This window comes from Ciconia boyciana, chromosome 6 (assembly GCF_034638445.1).
Source record: "Ciconia boyciana chromosome 6, ASM3463844v1, whole genome shotgun sequence".
NCBI lineage: Eukaryota > Metazoa > Chordata > Aves > Ciconiiformes > Ciconiidae > Ciconia > Ciconia boyciana.
The window spans coordinates 36,682,298-36,705,843 of NC_132939.1; the positions used below are offsets into that span (position 1 = coordinate 36,682,298).

Here is a 23,546-nt window from a genome sequence, read left to right on the forward strand (position 1 = left end):
TGCAGTGGAGTAGCTGATAGGCCTAGATTAGGATGTTCTTACCCTTGTGTGTTCCGAGTCTCACGTATGCAGTGGAACTTTTGTAATTGTAGTTTTTAGTGGCTTTGTGTTACTACATAGATAATAAAATATTTAACCCTAAATGTCTTTGTGCTTTCACTCATGTAGTTAAATACTGGGAAAGTATATTCAACTCCTGCTTCCTTGTTTGTTTCAGAGAATATTTATTAAAACATCTTAGTACAATAAGGGCATTTACAGGAGGAAAAGCATGTAACCAGTGGGTGATTTGTATTTTGCTGCAGTGAAACAAAGCTAAGGCTTAGGTGGTATTTTGCAGCTTTCTTTAAGGTAAATTGACTAACTGAAACACACCCATTCCACTTTATTTAGTATTCACTTAGTGGTTTTTGCTTAGCAGGGTGTGTGGTTAGAAACAGGTATACAAACGGAAATGAAAATGAGTCTCAAAGTTTTAAAACAAACTGCTGGAGGTTCAAGAGAATGCTGCAGAGGCATTCAGAGGCAATCTTGCAACACAGTCAGGAAAGCCCTCTTACTGGCTCCACCATTTGCACGAAAATAGTTTACCATAATTTTTGTTACTTCTTTACACACAGCTATGTTTAGCAGGTTAGCTCTTCGAAAAGAAGTGACCTAGTGGTCAGAGATGTGAAAGACCCAAGACAGTTCTGAAACCGAAACTGAGCTGGAGTCTCTTCTCATCTATGGCCCATTTTTACCAGTTTAACTCCATGGATTTTTTTGAATTATGAATTTGTGAAATACAAATGGAAGAGGAATCAGACTCAATATTTTTCTTTTGAGTAACATTTGCCATATCATGGTATATGCCCTTGAAAAGTGCCTCCTTTTAAAATTGGGCAGGAAGATTACATTAAATATTTGGTACTGCATGTGTTTGTAAAATCATGTGCTGCTACAATTCCATGCAGGCTTGTTGTTCAGTGCTGAACTGTACTGGGAACCTTAAGATTTTTTTTGCTGCAGACTGCTTATTTTTGTTTTTAGACCATCACTAATGCCATGTTTTTCTTTGTGGAGATGAGCCTTTTAGTTGGGTGAGGGAATGGATGGCATAAAACTTAGTACTGCTTTAATGTGTGCAAAATAATTATATGTCGTCGTAATGAAGTCTACCTCTGTTGTGAGATAGTTAGGTCTGGATGTTGTGAAGCATAAAGGTACTTTTATTATGCAAGAAAATACCATAAATGTGTTGACCTAATCCCTAATAGTAGGCAGAACATACTGTTTTTCTCTGCATCTTTGTAAAATGGAAAAGATACTTTCTAGAGGACCGAAATTCAATCTGGTGCCACATGGTACCTGTGTTATGTCATGGCAGCGGGTTTTGGAATATGCCCAGAGGACAAACTGCTCTGAGAGAGAGTTATTTGTTGTCTTTGTCAGCTGGAGATGATCTATATTGAGCACTTCTGAAAATGTGGTGATTTAATTACAGCTGTATATACTTAATAGTATGTGTGCACATAACCATTTGGCTTCCAAGTTAAGCATACATTGGACTGCTTTTCTGATTAAACAAGAGCTGTTGGATGGAGGCTCTGGCAGAACACCAAGTTTTGTAAAATGGATGAAGATTGATACAGGCTTCTATATGCAAGGCCTAAAATAATTTTACTCTTCATGAAGGCACTGGAAGAGTACAAAATGCCAAAAACTAAAGGCCTGAATAAGTATTGATTCCTGATGTCCCAGCCTTCCTCTGCAAATTTCCCACTTCTCTGGCTGAATGCTTTGCTGTTTTGCCCTCAGTGTACCTGCTGTAATACCTAGGCAGTTTATATCCCAGAAAAATTCTTTAGGTAGTGACTGAAATTATGTGAGAACATAAACAAGGAATGCATAAACTTCAGTTCATGCTATAAAACTGAGAACTTGTAGTATAGTCAAAAGGCAGCTCAAGAACTTTTAGTTACTTGGAGTCTATACTGCTCTCATTTATGAGAGCTGTAGGACACACAGACTTTCCCCTCACCCATATCACTGTAGGTAGAATTGCTCCTTACAATTAGTGTAACTAGAGAAGACAGATTCAGAAAATGTTTTCTCATGTTCAGTGTTGAAGACCACCTGATGCATAAAGTTCTCATTCTGGGCTTGGTAGTGCCGAGTGTGTTGCTACATGTTCACATAGGCTCTGCCAGAATTTACTGATCAGGATTTTTCTGCTTGTCTTGCCTGAGAGGCTGGCTGTAGTAAGGTATTTCAAGACTGTTTATTGTATTGAGTTTCCTCCAAGCTGAGTATGCTTTTGCTAGAAGAATGAAATTACCCACACCAGGTATATGATACCCAGCATGTCCTCTGCTTTCAGGGCTTCAGACAGTCAGCTAAAACAGTAACTTCACTTGTAAACTACAGATCTAGGCCATTCTGAGTCACCTTCCTACTGAACTGCATCTACTCTGCATGAAATAGTCAGCCTGTCTGCCAGCTTAAACTAAATTTGATGGAAAGATAGGAATCTCGAGGAATTGCTTGTGGAGAAGAGAGACATCCAGATCGGTGCCCACATTAGTGTAGGGGCAGCTGTGTGAGCCCAGCATTGGTTTGATTTGATTTGCTCTCTGGCCAGTCAGCCTGGATTCAACCAAAGCATGTATTGCTTTTGTGTAGCTGGTAGCTTTAAGCATGAGTGAGGAGTTATGGCATTGTTGTGGGGAAGAGAAGGAAAAGACTTTCAGGGGAGAGTATAGTGATAAAGGGCATGAATAGGACTATTGTGAAGTGAAGAACAGAGGAGACAGATCTAGAGGAAATCAGGCTTTATTAGTTCTACCAAAGATTCAATGTATTGCTCAAAAGGAAAGGCCTGGGCTCTGGGGTTCTCTCTTTGTGTTTAGTACCTTCCTGTAGAAGGGCATGGAAACTCTTGCTCAACAACTAACGTGGATTATATTGTTTTGCAAGTGGGCTAAGTTTAATGTTCCTTTTTGGTGTTGTGCAATTTAAAAATGGGTTTTTTCCCTCTCTAGTAATAGATGCCATTTCATATGCTGCAAATCTGCTGTTTCACCTGCCTCTTCCATTTTGCCTTATTGTGCATTGTTTCTGTATATTGTTCCTGTTCTTGCTATTTTAAGTGATAACTACATTTATCCTCATAGAGGACAATGTATTTAAAATTATTCAAAAAAGTAAATTTTCCTTTGTGTTTGAAATTGAACTGGTCTAATTCCAGTTCAAGCTACTTAGGTTCTCATGGCCGGCTGTAGCAAAACTGTCATCTGTTAATATTTACAAACACTTTCACTAGTGTGTTTGCTACAGAAATGGAAACTTTTTAAAATGTTCTGCTACATTTGATGTCCTTGATCTTTTCTGAATATGGAAAGAAAACCCCACAAGACCCATAAGATAGCTGTAGTCTAAAAACCTTCTTCACGTGAAATCCTTGTAATGCATAGTTGAAGGAAATGTGTTAGGACCCCCACTACTGGGAGTATGCATAGGTTAACATCTGGGCTTCTGCATATATTATATCTTGTTCCATACACATCTAGGTATAGATCCTAACTTGTGCATGTACTTCAGTGTTATGCATGTCAGCTGTGAAACAAGCCTCACAAACACTTAAGAATATCGCCATTCTATTTGATAAGTTCAGTCATGCCACTGACTGACTGGTATGGATCAGTAACTGAATTTTTTTGCTCCATGATTCATTACTTTGTTTCAAAGGTTATACTCATCTGCCTAAAGCGAAGCATTTAAGTGTATTGCTGGGCTGAGATCATTATGTATAATTATCTGGATATTTTGAGTGCTTTTGAGACACAGCTGCTTTTTTTCTTGCCTTTTTTTTTTTGGGGGGGGGGGGGGGGTAAGGGTCTTCTAAATTGTGGTAGTGAAATATAGTTGTTGTTATATAGCTCTCATCAGAAAAATGATGTGCTTCCTAAGTTACTAAGTTACTGCTATCTTTGAAATACCATAGGTGAACAGGTCCGATTGAAATTAGTATTCTGAAAAAGCCTCTTGCAAGTTGTTTATCAAGGTATACGAAGATTTCAATATGCAAACTCTTTTTTTTTCAGATTTAGAAGGAAATGCATATCAAAACAACCAGCTGCTAAAGATAATTCTGGCCATGCATCAGTTTATCATCTCCTCTGCAGACATGCTCCAGAAACTCATTGAGCTATATCCTTTGTAATATTCACCTGCTGTTAAGGTAATGTTAGATAACTTGACAACTCTGAAATGGGTAAGTAGAGGATATTTAATCTATGGGTGTATTACTGTTCCACTAATTAAACAATATACCTGTTCTTTACAGTTTTTGTTTGTATAGTGTGTTTTTGTTTGGTTTAGGGTTGGGGTTTTTTGTTCATCTGTTTGGTTTAGCTTATCATCCACAGAGAAAAAGATGAAACTCCAATTCAGATTTTAAGTAGGATAAATCATCCTCCAATGGCTGTGGGGGGAATATCTAGCGGGTGTTAGATTAACGCAGGCACCTCAGATAGGTACTGAGAACCTGGGCCTAAGTTTCAGATCTCTTTCTCTCTTTCCTTCTGTCCTCCATACAAGTAGAAAAGCAAAGAACAAAAGTGTAATTTTTGAAAATATTCTGATTGTATCATCTGGAGATGAAAATTTTCAACAAATATTATTTCTCATTAACATACTCAAAATTATAGTGCACTGAAATAAATCATAAGCTTTTCCTTCCTATTTGTTCCCATTTTGAGGTGATTGCCTGGACTCATACATGTGTCTTTCTGGCTCATTAGATTTTTCACAATGAAGCTACTAGATCATATTGGCAATTCTAGTCTTTTTTAGGAATTTTTAATTGTGGAATATATTGCCTGACTTCTTTACAGAATGTTTACTCCTAATTAGATGAGCACAATACCGGAAGCAGACCTGATGTGCTAAGAATCTCCAGCCAGTTTTGGTACAATTTAATTTAGATAATCTTTTCTTCCCCTAAACTCTGTATCTTACTGTCTTTTGAAAGCAGCATCATTCACTACAGAGCTTTACTGTAGTGTTAGATTCTGACTGTCCTGCTGCTTCTCTAACCACGAGTGTTAGATCAAGTGTGCCAAGCTACAACCGTGGTGTAGTGTTGCATTTAACTTAGGCTCACGTGCTTTTTGAAAATGGAAGAAAGTAATTGCTTGCATGTTTCTGAGAAGTAACTTTTTCTACAGTCAGAGAAGAGATTCAAACTTTTATCAGACTTCCATATTTTGCAGGCTTGGTTTTTGACTCTGTGTATAGCTCCCTGTAAACACATTGAAAGGTAAAGACTTTTGAATGGATCAGATAGTCTGGGTTCTTGTATTTTGAAAAACCTTGCAAATGTCCCAGTTTCACCATTTTCCATCCCCTAAATTACATGAGTGATTTTAGGTGGTTATGGATGATTTGTAAGCCATCTAACTTCAGACCTTCAGTTAGGGGCCCTTCAAAATATTTGGGAACTTATTCAGACCTCACTAGCTCTATAGTCAGCCTAATTTAAGCACTTAATATGGGTGCTTAAATTGTGGATGGTATGTCCCCGCACTTGTGGTAGATTTAGGCTGCAGTTAATTTCAGTCAGATTGTGGGAGGATCCACAAGGTATTTTCATTAAATTATGTTTTGTAGAACTGAAAATATGTGTGTAATCTACAGCAGAAGAATCAAGATATGCATAATACATTTTCCAAATGGATTTTCCATGCCTTCAAAAGACATTGGCTACAATATCAAAACATGTTTTATAGAGCTACTAGACTAAAAATATGGGTGTTTCTTTCCAGTTATCACAGCAAGTCAAATGAGAACTGTTGCATAGTTAGAAAGGTGAGGCATTTCACATTTTTCTCTACCATTGTATACAACTGGTTATGTTTAAAAGAAAATAGCATCTTTTTTGGCAAAGCTCCAGTGAATCATAATTAACTGAAAAGGATTTCTTCATAAAAACACTAATTGATAAATCTGGTATTACTGTTTCACATTTTAGTGAGATGTGCAAGTGCATGAGTTTTATTAGAAATTGTGAGGCATGTTACAAAGACATGTAGAAACCAGAATCATTTCACTACTTAACGCTACTCAGTACTTGGGCAGCTACATCAGTATTACTCATAGTAGTCAAATTTACGATAAACTTTTGCTAACGATCTTGGGATATGCTTTGTATACACTTGTGTAAAACCCAGTAAAAAACTAATCTGATATTATATGCCATCAGTAGAATGATTCCTATTGCTTACAGGTAGGGAAGTATCAAGCATGTTCATTTCATAGCATATGTGAATGGATGTGGTTTTCCTTAACAGTTTTCTACCTATCTTAATGCTTTAGAAAGTAAATCTTCCATGCTGTGTGTAAAGATATGCTATTTTGTGAGGTAAGAATATTCTTGCTTGGTAGCTATTAGTCTGCAGCTACCCATGTGCCATACATAAGAATGCTTTTGCATATCTTAAGCTGATATTAAAAAGAGAAACAGCTATACTGCTTCAGCTTTTCAAGGTTCACTTCAGCAGCTTTACACAAAAAGGCCCAAGCGGCTTTGTGCAGATCCGTTGAAGTCAGTGCATGAATTATTGGGTCACAGTTTTGAACTGAGTCTGTATGAATCTGTGTCTTAAACATCAGTGAAGCTTCTAGGCAAATTCATACATACATGCATCCCTAAGAATGTGCATTTCCATTTTTCCAACAAGCACAGATTTTTACATGCATGTGTGTAATGGGTCTGGCTGGGATGGAGTTAACTTTCTTCACAGCAGCCCATATGATGCTGTGCTTTGCATTTGTGACTAAAATGCACCAAAGTTTTAGCTATTGCTGAACAGTGATTGCACAGTGTCAAGACTTTCTGTTTCTCACTCTAGCCCCCAGAGAGTAGGCTGGGTGTGAGCAGGAGGCTGGGAGGGGACACAGCTGGGACAGGTAACCTGAATTGACCAAAGGGGTGTTCCATGCCATACAGCATAATGCTCAGCAATAAAAATCTGGGGGGTAGTAATTCCAAAGTAGCTGTTGCTCAGATGCTGGCTGGGCATCTTGTAGGAGATGGTGAATGATTGCCTTTGCAGCACTTGTTTGGCTGGTTGGCTTTTTTCTTTCGTTCAGTTATTAAACTGTCTTTATCTTGACCCACACATTTTTCTCACTTTTTCCCTGCCTATTCTGTCCTCTGTTCTGCTGTGGGTGGGTGGGGAGGAGTGAGCGAGCACCTGGGTGGGTACTTAGTTGATGGCCAGGGTCAACCCACCACAATGGGTGACAAGTCACATATAGGAACTGAAATATAAAATGTATGACTGAAACAATTTGCATGCCCAACATAGGAAAATGTCATTTTCTGAAAATATTTTGTGCATGTGAGACTGAATCACTGTAAACTATTAAATATATTTAATTAATAAAGTTTTCTTCAGTTAATAGATAAAATTCTGACTAGCATAGTGCTTTTTTTGATGTCCAGACCAAATAATTTCAAGTTTTAAAGGAATATATAAAATTATCTAGAAGTTCATGAAGAAAAAATCAGCATGCATATTATCTAGATTTAATGTGAAACTAGAAATTTTGATATTGAATTGATTGCAAACATATATGTAGTATAGTTCTATACAGCATTATGCCAGGTAGTTTCTAATTCATTTTTAATCTTGAAATTTTGATTTTTGGTAAATCGAGGTAGCCTAGCAAAAGCATCTAAAAGCAAGATTTATCCCCTGAAGTTGGTCAAGAAGAAATACAACTACAATACAATCCAAACTTCAGCCCTACTGATGTTAGAGCAAAACCTTTATTTTTGTGTTTCTGTATTTTCAATGTGCAATAGGTATTGGATTACAGAGTTCTGGGTTATGTTCAAAATGGACTCCAAACTATCCACAACTATGGAGGAATTTCAAGAACTGGTTAAAGCTAATGGTGAGGAGTTACACTGTCATCTAATTGACACAACTCAAATGTGAGTGCCAAAGTTTCAATATGCTTGGAAAACAAACTTTTGCTCTGAATTTCCTTTATGCAAATATAACGTCTCTCCAGTATAGCATGTTAATGGTCCTATAGTGGGTTAATTTTAATAAGTCATAAGTTATCTATCCTTAGAAGAGTTTATACATCATTATAGATGAAATATATATTACGTAGAGGAACAGAATGCCTTTTAAGAATGGCTTAGGTTGAGTTTAACTGCTGTGTAGACTTCGTGCTGATGCTCTACGCTAGATAAATTTTACTCTATCCAGGGAACTTAGAAAATTTGTAGAGGACTAATGATTTTGAAAGATCACTTGAAGTCAATGAGAAAGGAGGATACATTTTGATTGGGTAACAGATGAGGTAAAAAAAATTGTGTTTGTATTTTTAACACCAAGGGTGAGAAGATACAGTTTATTACATTGTCAAACTCTTGATACTACTTTATGTGATTTTTAGCTATAAAATTACTTGCCCTGTCAAGAATAAATCCTACAGCTATACATCACATAGTTCTTGGGAAGAGAACTTTCCTTGTTATATGGGAGTAAGATAGTTCTGTGGAACTGTATAACAGTGTCAATTCGTACTTTGGTTGCAAATACACAGGCAAAAGCAGAGCAGAATTTGGCATACATTTTATGTCTGGTTGTGAAAGAGGGTATTTAGTTTTTCAAATCCAATTAAATTTCATTACTCCATGGGCGAATAGCATAGAGGGACAGTTCATACTCAGAGGCTGGTCAAGGAAATCTGTAAGAATTATTAAATGGAGGAGCACTGGATATGTTCAATGAAGACAAAGTTACAGACAGCAATTCTGGAAGTGCAATATATAATCTCATGCTGTTTAGTAATATAATTGTATTGTACTTACGTGCTACATCAATATAATACTTAAAGACTAACAATAATGCTTTGTCATACAATCTCTAATGCGTGAAAGGAGCTTGCTGTTTAGAAATTCAAATAATTCACTTTTTATTGCAGTAAGGCATGAAAACAATGTTATTTTTGTATTAGGGAGAGAGGAAAAGTTTGCTCTTCAGAAAATAACTCAGGGTAATTCTGTTTTAAAATTTGTCTAAAAGAAATTCTAGGGATTGGTCTAGAAAGCTGACACAGCGTGTAAAGGCCAACACCAGTAAGAAACGGAAAGTCTCGCTTCTTTTTGATCACCTTGAGCCAGAGGAGCTGTCAGACCACCTTACCTATCTTGAATTTAAGTCTTTCAGAAGAATATCAGTAAGTGATTTTTATTTATTTTAAACAAAGATGGGAAGGATGTAGAAAAGATGGGAGAGGGGCTAGTATAACAAGATTAACCCTGCAATGCAAGCTGTTGGACAAGCTGAGTCTGTATCCAGACTCTTTTTGTTTTACTAGTGTTGAAGGTGGCCAGTGGTACTTATTCGGAGTACATACCCTTTTGCTGCAGTAATTTGAGAGAGGGAGAGTGAACCTTTTAAGCAACTGTGGAACAGAGTCGGGGCAAGGTCAGTTGGAAGGAAGAGGAGTAAAGCATTTGATCTTCTTCCAAATAATCACTTTTTGTTAGAACAAATGGTGTCATTGGGCACAGGAACAAGCAGCCTCCTTTGACTCAAATCAGTAATCAGGCTTTCAGGGGATGAAGGAAACTTGGAATATTCTCCTAGAATGCTAACCTCCTGTGGCTGTAGGAAGCAGTGCAGCATTCTTGTGCAGTGACTAATGGACTGTCTGTATAGAAGGTTGTCCACTGGACTCTGCTTGCCATTTTTGATTTGTGCATAACAAAATAAAGACTAGGGATAAGAAAGCACTTGAGAAAATGCCATTTTTAAATGTAAGGGGGGTTTAAAATATTTTATTAGGCAAGCTTTCAAGTACACAAACAGTTCTTAAGAATTTATCTCATTTATGTTTTCTTTCATTTGATTTGTTTTCTCAGCTATGTTGGTAGCTGATAAGATGCTAACTTCCCTATGCATCTTGGCTTCACTTGCATCCTTGTATGCTACATTACTTCTATTCAGACCTGATACAGTTCACACATGCAAAAGAAAAGTGAATGTTAGAGACCAAAATCTAAGATGGTTGCAAAGTCAGTGTGATGATAACAGTGAAAGCAAAGTGGGTTTTTAAGGGGTTTTTGTTTGTTTTGGTTATTTAGTGGGGTTTTTTTTAAACATTACAATTTGAAGATGAAGTCTTGCCAGGAAAGGGGCTCTCAATAGATTGTGGAAGATTTCACAGTCACGTGTTAGTGTACTTTATTTTGAGCTGACAGTCCATGACTCTTCATGTTTTGTGTTAAATTCAAAAAGCTATAGAACCAAAGTCATGCACAGATTGCTGCCTGTAGGCAGTAATAATATGCAAAGCTTATATAAGTCTTAAGATTTTCAAGCTCTGTGCAGACATAAAGTAATTAGTGATTAATGAGCATAACAAGTATGATTGCAGTCAGAGTGTCAGATGTGTCATAGAGTTCCAATGATTACATACTTGTATACATTTTATATGCGGGGTCCCTGCATATGTTTTGGTATAAATTGAGTTTACCGAAACCTCAGATCAGAAACTAATGTGTAATTAATAAATAGCTATATTCATTAACTCTTTGCAGAATGTGTTCATGATATGCTAAGCCACAGAATCCTTTTGTTATTCTAACGTAGCAGCATATACTTGGAGAAAGGCTGCAAATGACCTGCTGTGTTATCAGTCACTGGAATAACTATTCATAGGTTCGGTTATTTGAAAGTCAGAAAGGAATACTTGATCCCTTGAACGTATACAGCACACAGCAAAATCTTCCATGAGACACCATGCATCTTGCAGCAAAGAAAAATGCAGGGAGTGGTGTTCACAGAGTAATGACTGCAGGTATGCTGGTGTTTGGAAACCATTTTAATTTATAGTTATAAAATACAGAGAGGCTACACTCTTTTGTAAGAATCTGGATTCTGCTTTCCTGTTGAGGCTCATAAGTTAGTCATTGCAATACCAGACTCTTGTATTATTTAAGTACCTGGACTTCTTTACCGTATCTGCCACTAACAGTCTTGTTACAGCTGACCTCGTTAATAAATTTGTGCACAAAAATTATTTTGAAACTTTAAGTAGCATGTTAGATATAAATTTGTTCAGCGTTAAAAAAAAAATATTTTCTGAAGGAGAGAGCTGCTGAGAACAAAATATAAACTAATCAAACTGATTCATAATTGTACTGAAACTGTTATGAAGTCCATAATTATGTAGTCAGAAATTGAAAAATTATCTATCTGTATAGAGTAGTTGCTTAAATTTCAACATCTAGCCAAATCTGGCTGGGGTTCAAAATTCAAACAATAATTGTAAGTACGTACTATGTAATCTCAGAGACAGCTCTACTTATTACTGTTAATGTTTCTTCCATTTGTAATTTAATAAGAGGACAAATCCAGAGATGTCTGCTGTCATATCTGCTTTTTAAAGTGTTAATAGTTCTTATTAAATGGATGGAAAAAAGTTAAAAAGTGAAGAGAAAGTGCAAGAGGGAGAGCAAGAAACAAGCAGCAGCCTGACAATTTATGGCCTTTTCTTAAGGATCAATGCCATTCAGCATATTCCTGTGGCCTTAAGAAAGGAATATGTGTGTATTACAGCTATGGATGGTTTTGGTAAGATGTTAGTATTAGTGGTCATAGTAAAGACTGGATGTGTAAATCCTGTGTCACATTTTCTGATGATTCAAATTCTTGTGTATTCTTGTTAATGGATAAATCAAGAGAATGGATAAATATTGCATCAACAAAAACAAACAATTGCTTCTCTTTGATCTTAATGGGAAGAATGGCTTAAAAAAATCTATTTGTCACATACAGGTGTCTACTGAATGATTTTAGATTGCTTTGGTTAAAGAAGAGAATCTCACAAGCTGTATTAAAAATATTAAGGAATCTGTAGCCCTCATTCTTAATGGTTTTATCTCAGTTTTATATTAATCTCATTGAACTTGCTTTTTGTATTAGTGTAGCTTAATTCAGAAGTGTGCCCTAGCTACATGAATGGAATGCTTAACTTCCTTAATCTTCCTTAGACTATCACTGAGTTACTAGATTACACTTTAAATTCAATTTAACTTTCCCTGTAGAAGCCTAGATTCAATGAATCTATGGAGCCACTGAGGCTGGGAGGAAAGCCCCAATTCTACTCATCCTAGGGTTTATAAGAGCCAAGGCTCCTGAGATATACATGATGCAAATGATGTAATACAAATTATGGTGAAAAGATGCTTTCAGTTAATTCAGTTAGCTAAAGCCTTTTGCTTTGAACTGAACAAAGCTTTGACAAGGAGAGATTTCAGTCTTATGGATATTTAAGCTGTAAAATATATCTTGTATATTTCATTTGAAAAGCAGACCTGTATCTGCACACAGATCATGAAGTATATGAAACTGTAGATGAGTTTTCATTTACACTTTTTTTTTTTTTAAGTTCTCAGATTATCAGAACTACATTGTGAATAGTTGTGTGAAGGAGAATCCAACAATGGAAAGATCAATTGCTCTTTGCAATGGTATCTCTCAGTGGGTGCAGCTAATGGTTCTTAGCAGACCAACACCACAGCTTCGGGCTGAAGTATTCATCAAGTTCATTCATGTTGCACAGGTCAGTTAAATTTTGACATGTGTGGTGTTTATTTTGTCTTTCTCTGATACAGCCCTTTAGTTGCTCTTCCCACACTACCACTGTAGGGTCAGCTGGAAGCATTGGCACTGGTCTTCTGGTTCATACATACAGCATGCATATTTGTGTATGCTGCGGTTTCATACCAAGTATTCAGATATTACAGTGTCATGGCACCATGACTTTCACATATGCATTCTGAAGAAACTGTTTTCACTGAAAAACTAGACTTGCTTTTGAATCAGCTGGTGAGACTCCAAGCTGTGACTGCCTGCCTTTCCAAAGCATGAACTGCTATCGTTCCTTTGGCCGTAAGTGGAAGCATTTCTACCAGATATGCCTTACTGGATAGAAGTGAGCTATGGTCCTACCAGTATTCTTTGCATGCTTATTCAACTGCAGTCATAACCATGATAATAGGCAGTGTTTCCTAATTGTGGTATACTGTGGGAAGAGGGAGAAGTATTGAGGAAGTACTCTGAAGACTTACTGTATCTGCAGAATTAATATCTGATTTAATAACAGTAGAACAAATACATGTTACACCCAGTAAAATCACAACTCATTACCAAAATGAATGAAGTCAAATGGATAGTGGCACAAAACTTGCAAGACTTTAGAGGAAGACAATAGAGGAGATGTAGAATTTGGATGTGTGTATTGAACAACTTGAACCTTTAAATAATAAATACTGATTGTTTGTATGTCAACACAGAAGCTCCACCAGCTGCAGAATTTCAATACATTAATGGCAGTGATAGGAGGTCTCTGTCACAGTTCCATTTCCAGACTCAAGGAAACAAGCTCATGTGTTCCTCATGATGTAATTAAGGTTGGTATTGCTCCTCTAAGTTTTACAAATAAGATAACTTTTAACTTTTTTGTCATTGTACACACAAAAACCAACCTTACTTCATTAGGTAAGGAGAGAAAGACAGAAAAAAAGAAAAAGGAAGACTTCTTTTGGTTCTGGAGGGTTTTTCTTTGTCATTTCATCTCTACACCACCAGTTACTCCTACACTTCCAACCCCACCTTTCTTCAAGATTTGTATAGCTTCTCCAAAGTTTCTCTTTTAATACTCAGATATGACAAGCTGCATTTTCATTTATATGCAGTAGTACAGAATTGCATTCAAACACGAAAGCAGAGAATTGGATCCTAGAACATTTGAGAACAAAACTATTGTCATCCATAGCAACACTGACCATCCTGAGTCTATGAAATGCTAGCACAGACCTCTGCACTTTGAGTTTCAAACTGAAAGGACTGGTTTTGTTCATCTGATCTTTCCCTGTGACAGATTTTATCTGGTTCAGACTTGAACAAACTTATACACACACATTATAATGCAGTGGAATGTAGGGAATTAGTTGTAATCTCCAATTAAATTCTTGTGAAATACAGATGGAGATATTTTTTGCTGAGATTCTGGCTACTAAAACTGTGAAGGAAAGCCTATTTGTTAGCAATGAAATGGCTTCTTAAATGACTTCTTCTGAAGAGACTAATATGCTTTATTATTTTATCTTGTTTGGGGCCTGAAAGATTTCATATAGGTATCTAATGAACTTGTTTTGATCACAGTATATTTAAACAGCTTGAATGAGCAGTGCATACCTGGAGTATAGACCAGAAGTATGACCTCCTGCTGATAATGGTTGCAGCTCCCAGGATCTATAAAACCAGTTAGCAATCTTATTTTAGAAGCCTGTTGTTTTACAAATTTTGTCATTATGAGGAGTGGACTGCATATGTGTCCATCATTTGAATAACTGTTTGCATCAAGAAATTGTATACAAGTGCTAATAGAAAGCAGGTAGATAAAGGCTGGTAATTAGTGACTTGAGAACATACTTTAAAGTTTAACTATAATGAACAATTTGTGAAGGTTAAAAATCAAGGGGTTAGACAGGAACTTCCACAAGAAAACATTGGGCCATTGATTTTATAATGTTAAGAGTCAGCTTTGTACCTGTATAGTTTTAAACAAGGGAAATATTTATACTGCTAGACTTAAGATTCATTTGGCCTTTACAACAAGTCCAATATATTGTTTCTTCTTCATTTCCATGGAAAAAAAGTTTTCTTAAAAGCACAGATGTGCCACCTTGAACTGTAGTAGGAGTTCTGGTCGTACTGTGATGGGACCGTAGCATAGGGTTTCTCTGCCAGGACTTTCCAATTCCAGCTGGTGACCTGGAAGCCAGAGAAGTGCATTCCACATTTCAAGGTGAAGATGGTTCCTTTTATGAAGGTCAGAGAGCTTGTGCTGTGCTTACGCATTAACTGCATACACATCCTCTTGATTTGAGAGGATCCTATTTCTTTTCATTGACTAAATAAGGAATGTAGGAAGACCAGCATTATAGATTAGGCTATAGATTAACTATCTATAATTACATATTATAGATAGTTAAATTCGGTGAGGTGAATAGATTTCATTTGAAGCCTAAAGTTTTAAAATCCATTTCAAGAGTCATTGTGAGTAAAGCCCTTAACAATAATATGGGAAATTCTTGTGCTGTATGACCAGACCAAAAACAGTAACCAATTTTGATTTTTGTTTTCTTTTTATTTTTAGGTGTTTAATGAAATGACAGAACTGCTTTCATCTTACAGAAATTATGACAATTACCGACGTGCCTATAACGAGTGCAGTAACTTTAAGATCCCAATCCTTGGGGTCCACCTGAAAGACTTGATATCACTTTATGAGGGCATGCCAGACTACTTAGAGGACAAAAAAATTAACATATACAAACTATACTCTCTGTATAACCACATAAATGAGCTGATACAACTCCAGGAAATGCCACTTCCCCTGGAGGCTAATATGGACCTTGTTCATTTGCTTACAGTAAGTCTGTTAGATGAGATAAACACCTCCATTTTAAAAATAATTTCATATACCTCTCAAACAACTAAGTAGAGAATTCCATTAATTATAAATACATAATATTGTAAGATTTGTTTTTCCTTAAGGAAATGTATAATAATAGAAGAACAGAAAAAGTTAGTGGTACTGATTTATCTGGCAGCAAGGGTAGAGGTGCCAGTTCAGCAGTATGCTTCCTGTTATTTCTATAAGGGAACGAAATGTTTATTTCTGGTTCACTACAGTAGTATCCATTCTCTCTGTATTTCCACTAAGGAAACGCTCTGAATCCTCTGCTGATTAAGCCTAAATAGGGAGAAAGGTAGAAAGCTTCCTTAGATGCACCTTGGAGGCAGAAGTTTGCATACAAAGCTTGTGTTGAACACACCAACTTTCACATAAAAGTTCAGTCCCTCAAGATGTGTAGGGTTAAACATACCACATTTCTAGCCAAGTTTCTTTTGGTACTAAAAAAACCTGACATAAATGTTAGTCAAATATAGTTGTTGCATTACTCTTCCAGTCATATCTAGTCAGTGCCATGTTACTAACAAAATTGATACTACCTAGGACATACGTCACAACAATAGTTTTAGCTTCTCCTCGTAAGTTAAAATACTACCTTTTCTTAAAATAGTAAATCTACCTTTCTTGTTTCACAGTTTTATTTGGCCTTAACAAGTACCTCAGCTTGGAAAAACTAGATAGGCTGCTTCCACTTTCTGGTTACAAGCCCTGTTTCAGCAAAAAGTTAATAGATAAAAATGCTTATATGCTTGTGGTTATTTGTTCTCTCTGGGGGCACTTGTGTGTGAAATTAAGCACATGTGCTCAGGGCCTGAAACAGAGCTACATAAAGTGGTGAATTTCTTCCTGCTAAATGTAGTAAATGTTTTTCTCAAATTATTGTTAAGTTGCCCCCTTTTTAAAAAAAAATAATGTTTTATAAAAATGGCTATTACAAATATGTAGAACTTTGACCACAATTTCATGCAGCTATATATGACAGGACATAAATTAAAAGAAATACTTCATTTCAAAGCAGGAGCTTCTAATCTGCTAATATTCCAGGGCACATAATTTTCCTGTTTGTTCCCTGATTTTTCCAACAGTCTTTCTCCTTCTTCTGTTTCCTTTAGTCATATGCTTTCCCATTAGCAGGCAAATCAGTTTGAAGAGGTATTAGTAATTACATACATGTCAATAATTCATAGAAGTATTGTAACATTTGGACTTTTGTTTTTTGAGTGTCAGAAACTACTTTAAGATTTCCCCAAGAATCTAAAATTATTCACTATTATGACTACAACAGTAATTCTTGCAGTTGTTCACAAGAAAGTTATTGCATATCTGCAATTTGAGTGAGGTTATTCATTGGATAAAATAGCATATTTTGGTTTCTTAGTTTATATACATATGACTGTCGCAATCTTGACTCTCTGTAACAAGTTTATATTTTCTTTGGACTTGCCATAGATTGAGGCTTGTAACGTATTTACGTGTGGCTTTTCTATTCAGTCATGTCTAATGTGAATATTTTCATGTAAATATTCAAAAAGTGTCATGTTACCAGTCTTCAGTCTTTGCTTGAAATTTGCTTCCAGTCAAGAAAACATTTGTTATACTATTTTCCAGGACACATGCAAAAGCAAAGGTATAAGTTTGATAATTTTTTCAAATTCCTTTATTTACCCAGGTGTGATGTTTATTGCTTTACGTAACTGCTGTTGACAGCTAAAGGTTCTCACTAAATATAGGCAAGTCCATCTTTTCTCCTCATCATATACTTCTTAGTTCAACATGGCCACAGCTGGATTGGATAAATATGGCATGTTTAAACAAGAGTTTTCTGAGAATTGTAGTTGATGGACAGTTTCATTGGAATGGTGCTTTTGTGCTTAGCTGCACGATAGACCACTTGAATATTATGGAGGTAACAGGTTTTTTTCAGGTTACATATTAACTGACTGCTAATGATGCCTACAGTCACTTGCTGTGCTAATGACTGTAGCTGTGTAATGTTACAGATTTCCAGATAATGGCAATAACAGTCTGGAATTTAGAAATGTACCCATTTCAAATCACTGTGAACACCTGTGCAGCTCAAGTGCATTTTTTCTAGGTGCAACCTAAATTAAAAATTAGTCCACCAAAAAATACTACTGCATGCCAGGAACAAGTATATCAAGTAGCAGTGACTGTTTTGGGATTAAATTAATGTTGTGTTTGTTTTCAGCTGTCCCTTGATCTTTACTACACAGAAGATGAAATTTATGAGCTTTCATATGCACGAGAGCCACGCAGTCACCGAGCTGCCGTAAGGGTCTTTCCAGATTCTTAACACAAAGGTTTTTTTTTTTATGAGTAATGTAACTTTTATTCCTTGCATTCATTTTATTTTATTTTATGCTAAACTGAAAACATTTTAGCTTTATAGACTGAGCAAAATCTGTTAAAGCATGAACTGTTTGGTTGATGATGAAGCCTAAGCTAAAATATGTGGGAGAGTTTAAACCATATCAGGTTTTATAATATGAACACAAACACAAATGAAGTTACTTGTGTAGAGACATGACATCAGGCTCAATCTTGGCAATTGATACTGATTCTTTTAAATGAATAATTCTTATGTGATTCAGATGATGAAACCCATGAGTGTTATATTGTAGTTTTGTTCCTGTTTTATAAATATGGAAAAGACGGTGAATTTACAGGGCTGTCAGTAAACTATGACAATTAAAGGAAAGACCACTGTTTTGGACAGTTCAGGGAAGAGCTTCCCCTGAAGTACCACGTAATTATCAAAAGTATGATGTTGGGTCCAACAGGCCATTTCTGCTGTCCTGTATCACATAGTCCATTGTCACAAATGAAAGAAGTGTAATACTGAAAATCTTTCCATGTGGTACTAAAGAAGTTCCATTCAATTTATTCTAGCCTTTGACACCTTCCAGACCTCCAGTAGTTGCAGACTGGGCCTCAGGAGTAGCCCCAAAACCTGATCCAAAAACCATCAGCAAACATGTTCAGAGGATGGTAGATGTAAGTATGGTTGGCCCATTTACCTTACGTATCAGTCGTAGCCTTAATCTCTAGGTATGAGAAGATACAAAGCAGGGAAAAAATACTGGACACATTCAAAACTTGGCTGAATTTGTAAGTACTTCTCTCCTCACAAACAGGTATTTCTGCCTAGCTGTAAATAGCAGCAGCAGCCCGTGAGGCATGGAAGGAAGTTCCTTAAATAGCTAAGGAGCCAGCGGGGAGTGTGAATGCTGGTTTGTATACTTCCAGAGTCATTCTTCCAAGGAGCCGGGGAGTCCATTTCTACCAGGGACTCCAACATCATGTTATTGGTGGAGTCTGAAAGTGGGCCTCTGAACGGCTTTGTTACTAGCAGCCATTGCTTTTTCTCTCTGAGTCACCCACTTTACTGGAAACTGTCAGGTGATTGATTCCAAAACTGACGGAGAGAGAGAGGTAAAGAGTTTGTCTTTCTATCCCCGCTTCATCTCTTTTCCTTCTAAATGCTGCTAATATTGCTAGGTATCCTTTGATACACATTGTTTTGGAATGTATTTCTAAATTTGGCCTAGGTGTGCTCCTTGCCTTAGGGCCAGAGACAAACAGTAATGTCGTTCCACAAGTGGAAATAGGTGTCTACATGACAATTCTGTCATATAACTACTTTTCACATAACATTGACCTGATGAAATAAGCTAGGCAGGTACACTGATTTGGCTACAGAGATCATCACTGAGAGCACTAATTGAGAGCAGTAGTACAAGTTGTATATGTAGGCCTGGACATAATCTTAAAGCAAAACTAAAAAAGACCTGTCATTGTGTAGTGAAGCATTTAGTCCAGCCTATGTTGACTTATCTACATTTTGCTACAATCAAGAAATCATAATGCTGCTTTAATCTCAAGCAAAAAAAGCAGTTAGACTGTTGCACTGTTTAATGGATACTGGGGAGAAAGTGGGAGAGGAAATCCATAAATATTGTGGAGACTTTCTAAAGTGGTAATTCAGCCCATCCTCATTATAAACTATTCTACTATTATCTTGCACAGTCTGTGTTCAAAAATTATGACCATGATCAGGATGGATACATTTCCCAGGAAGAATTTGAAAAGATAGCCGCCAGTTTTCCATTCTCATTTTGTGTAATGGCTAAGGACTGGTGAGTACATACAAATCTCTTTTAACCTAGTTCTGCTTATCAACTTTGTAGCATCTGTTTTGGGAGGGTTTTTGTTTTAAAATTTTATTTCTATCATTAGGATGGTAAAATCATCCTCTTCACCCACAAATAGAAGTGAAAACATAACTGACAAAAGCATCTTCTAAATGTGTTGTGAATGACATCTTCATGAGCTTACAGCAGTAGTAACCAGGCTGATGTAGGAGGAAGAATAGATAATAGAAAAAGAATTTTTTTTTTTAATGATATTCAGTATATACTACTAAAGAACTTTCCTAAGATGAACCTCTCCCTCAAAAATAAGAGAAGTGGCAAATGTATATTTTGGTTAAATTAAGAACATTTTTCTTAGCATATTAAAGCACGGCAAAATACAATAGTGATTATTCAGAGGTTTTCTATGAAGTAGTTTTGAGGTTGCAATACATATGCAGATATTTCATTTACCCTTACAGGCTGCATTTTAAATGTGTAGATAAGCTTCTGTAGACTTTGAGAGCAGGTGACAAGATTACTGAGGTTGTTATCCCAAAGGCATTGTAGTTTTTTGGCCCATGAAACTATTGCCATTATAAATTGTGAAGAAAGATATGTTTAATTCTCTTTATGTTTTTAATAAAATTTATATCTCACAAACAGCTTTTCTTGTTTATTTTCAGGGAAGGTTTGATTAGCAGGGATGAAATAACAGCTTACTTTATGAGGGCTAGCTCAATCTATTCCAAATTAGGACTTGGCTTTGCTCACAACTTCCAAGAGACCACTTATTTGAGGCCTACTTTCTGCGACAACTGTGCTGGATTTGTAAGCTACTTTTTAGTAAATTATGTTAACGTTGTTTGGAATAATGCCTTTTTTAATCTCATAATTACCCTGTGTCATATACAGAAATGAATCTATATAAAACACCAGTGAAGCTATATAGACCACCAGGCTTCTGCCTGTGTAGCTATTTAAGGTACCCTTTACACCCCTCTTGGCAGTACTATTATCTGTTTAAACAGGGCTCCTACCTCGTGGTGTTTGGTTGTGTCACCAAACACAGCCTCAGGCAAGACTTCCAAATCCAGAACCTTCCAAACACAGTCTCAGGCAAGACTGCCAAATCCAGAACCTTCCACTCCATGGGGCTGTTAGAACTCATGTCCTGATACAGACGTGACATGTCCCCTGCCTACAGCACAGAAAGATTTAGTAAAACTGACTGCCCTACCAATCTCCAGTTTAGCTGGGATCAAACAAGGATGCTGAGATAGAATTCTCCATCTACTCCAGCTCCACAACTTCTCTGGGGGCCTGTCAGATCTGCTGATGTATTCATTAAGACTAGCTCAAGCTATTTTGTTTGTGATTGAGGAATGCACACAAAATACTCTGTTTACCTTATGCTAAAGAGGTAAATAGTTCATATTTTGACCTTACCATGAAAAGGGCAGAAAAACAAGGTATTCTGCAGGTGCTCAGATCTTAAAAGTGAGTGGAGCTTTTAGTGGATTTTTATATCTGGAGGTATCAAACGTGCAGAGAAATATATTAACACATAGTCTTTCTGTTTGTTTGAATTTCAGCTATGGGGAGTCATTAAACAAGGATACAGATGCAAAGGTAAGATACTTTATACTTTGTTAATTTTAATCTATAATTGATGGTGAATGACAAAAAAACCTGATCATCCTGAGATCCATTGCTATGTCTATGGACCTATTTAATCTGACCTCTCAGGGAGGAGAAGACTGATTCAAGAATAGCATGACAGATGGTCCAGAAGAAATGCAAAGATGAAGGAACTCATAACTGATAGCTCTCCTCCTTTGCAAAACATCACTGAATCTAGAGGGTTTGGGACCAGACCCTTCTGTTCCAATGGGCGCAAACGCCAACACTCTGTGAAAACTGTGCAACGCATTCACAGCGTGTATTTTGCTGAGTTTTCTTCCTCATACAGGTATCTGCTTTCTCTGCAACTCCTATAGTCAGAACACTGTTACGACTGAATGTTGCTATTTTGTATTTTTGCAATGAAAAGAAGCTTTAGGCCTATATAGCCAAGCGATGCCATTGGTCTGTTTACCAGATGTATGTTGTTACAGGTAATGCATGTAGAGAACACCAAAGATGCTTTCTTGCTTCCTGGGGAGGCAACACAGTGTGAGAGCTGATCTTAGACGCTACAACAGAGCCACTGAGTCACATAAAATTTGTTTTGTTTACAGACTGTGGAATGAACTGTCACAAGCAATGCAAAGACCTGGTTGTGATAGAGTGCAAGAGAAGACCCAAAACTTCAGTTGCAGATAGCAGCCCAACATCTGCTCTTGCTTCAAGCCTCTGCCCAGTAGGAGCCAAAGAGCAATTCCATGGTGAGAAAAGATCACACTGAAAAGATCGAAAGATCTCGATAATCTTTCCTTTGCTCCTTTTTCTTTTAAAGCTGAGTTGTACAGCATCATTTTAGGTTTTCTTAGTTAACTGCAGTGTTCTATCAACATATAAACTAGAACCAGGCATAGGTGAGCCTGTACCAAGTAACACCATTCCAGTTCCAGTCTGAATAAGTAAGGACTCCCTTTCTGGGAAATCTCTTGTCACACTACACAATGTGTGGTGCACAAATTCCACAAAAATAGAGTAAATCTTCTGCCAGACTCTCATGAGAACTAGATGCCATGAACTGAACAGCTGACAGGTTCCCTTAACTCTGTCACCTTGTGACCAGCAGGTCTTTGTACACTCCAGTTTTTACCACTGTTGTCACATTAAGCAACTACTGCTTACAATTCTGACAGATTTCAGTGTGGAGTTTATAAAGTCAGTTTACTTACATATCTGTGTGCTAGGAAAACCCAAAGCTCATTGTGTTTATTTTTTCTGCTTCAGTAGCTGAATCTACAACTCTTCTTCGTCAGCCCATCTTTCATTTAATCAGAAATGAAAAATCTGCACTTCTCTGTTCTTTTCTCCTTATATCAAACAAGCCGTATAAACTTTTCCTATTGTCTATTACCATGTAGGCCTCCAAAGGAGGAGGTGTTGTCCTTGAATAAGACCTCAGGCTACTTTTGTTTTGTTTTTCTCTTGATTTTGATGTTCCAACTGCCTCCATACTCACTTTCTTTAAATTTCTGTCCTGCTCTTTGCCTGTATCTAATGTTCTTCAAATCTACTTCTTGCCACTTTGATATCAATCTTGTGTTGTATTTAAGATTCATAAGGCATTCATTCATCTTAGGCTTCCTATTAGCACTTAGATGGAGCACAATGCAGCCAATTTCTCTTGATAACTGACCGTGTGCACCTCTATCATTGCCCCTGCAATGGCTGCAGCACTGCATAATAACCACCTCGTGGGATGTCATGCTTATAGAGGGATTGAACTGTAGCATGTTGCCCCATCATCACCAGTGCGCCAGAATGTGGTACCTCTCAACACTACGTCACGTCGAAGAATGAGAATGCACATCTAGGTTGAAGGTGTAAGCCTCATCTGTTCATCCATATCCTCATTTAATTCTCCAGAGCCTGCAGCAGCTACTGGACTGACTTTGTTTTTTCCCCTCATGTGTTTGAACATGCAGTCTCATTTTGTTTTCTTCCCAACAACAGAAATTACTTTATCTGAAACAGGTCTTTTAAAAATCCTTTAATCACATCTTTTGCCCACTGCTTCTAACATTGTGGGGGTTTTTCCCCCCCTCCCTCAGTTTTTACTTTTAAGTGCAAAAGTATTTTAGGATGTCCTATACAAAAGCAGTGTAAAATTTAAAATGTCATTATTTCACCTTTATAAAGTGGATGAGATAAGTTGCATCT

At 36.9% G+C, this 23,546-nt stretch overlaps 1 protein-coding gene across 4 annotated transcripts in view; it reads left to right on the top strand.

Annotated features, from left to right (window-relative positions):
• Positions 1-23,546, top strand: part of RASGRP1 (RAS guanyl releasing protein 1) — a 45,691-nt gene that overhangs the window by 16,912 nt on the left and 5,233 nt on the right. For 2 of the 4 annotated variants that reach the window (XM_072865571.1, XM_072865572.1), the window contains exons 3-15: positions 4,086-4,191; positions 6,341-6,403; positions 7,853-7,984; positions 9,090-9,243; positions 12,463-12,636; positions 13,370-13,486; positions 15,238-15,513; positions 17,768-17,848; positions 18,469-18,573; positions 19,606-19,715; positions 20,396-20,540; positions 21,305-21,341; positions 21,950-22,096. In XM_072865571.1, the coding sequence (XP_072721672.1) occupies positions 4,086-4,191; positions 6,341-6,403; positions 7,853-7,984; positions 9,090-9,243; positions 12,463-12,636; positions 13,370-13,486; positions 15,238-15,513; positions 17,768-17,848; positions 18,469-18,573; positions 19,606-19,715; positions 20,396-20,540; positions 21,305-21,341; positions 21,950-22,096 (1,647 nt within the window). The other 2 variants (XM_072865573.1, XM_072865574.1) reach the window with 2 other exon arrangements.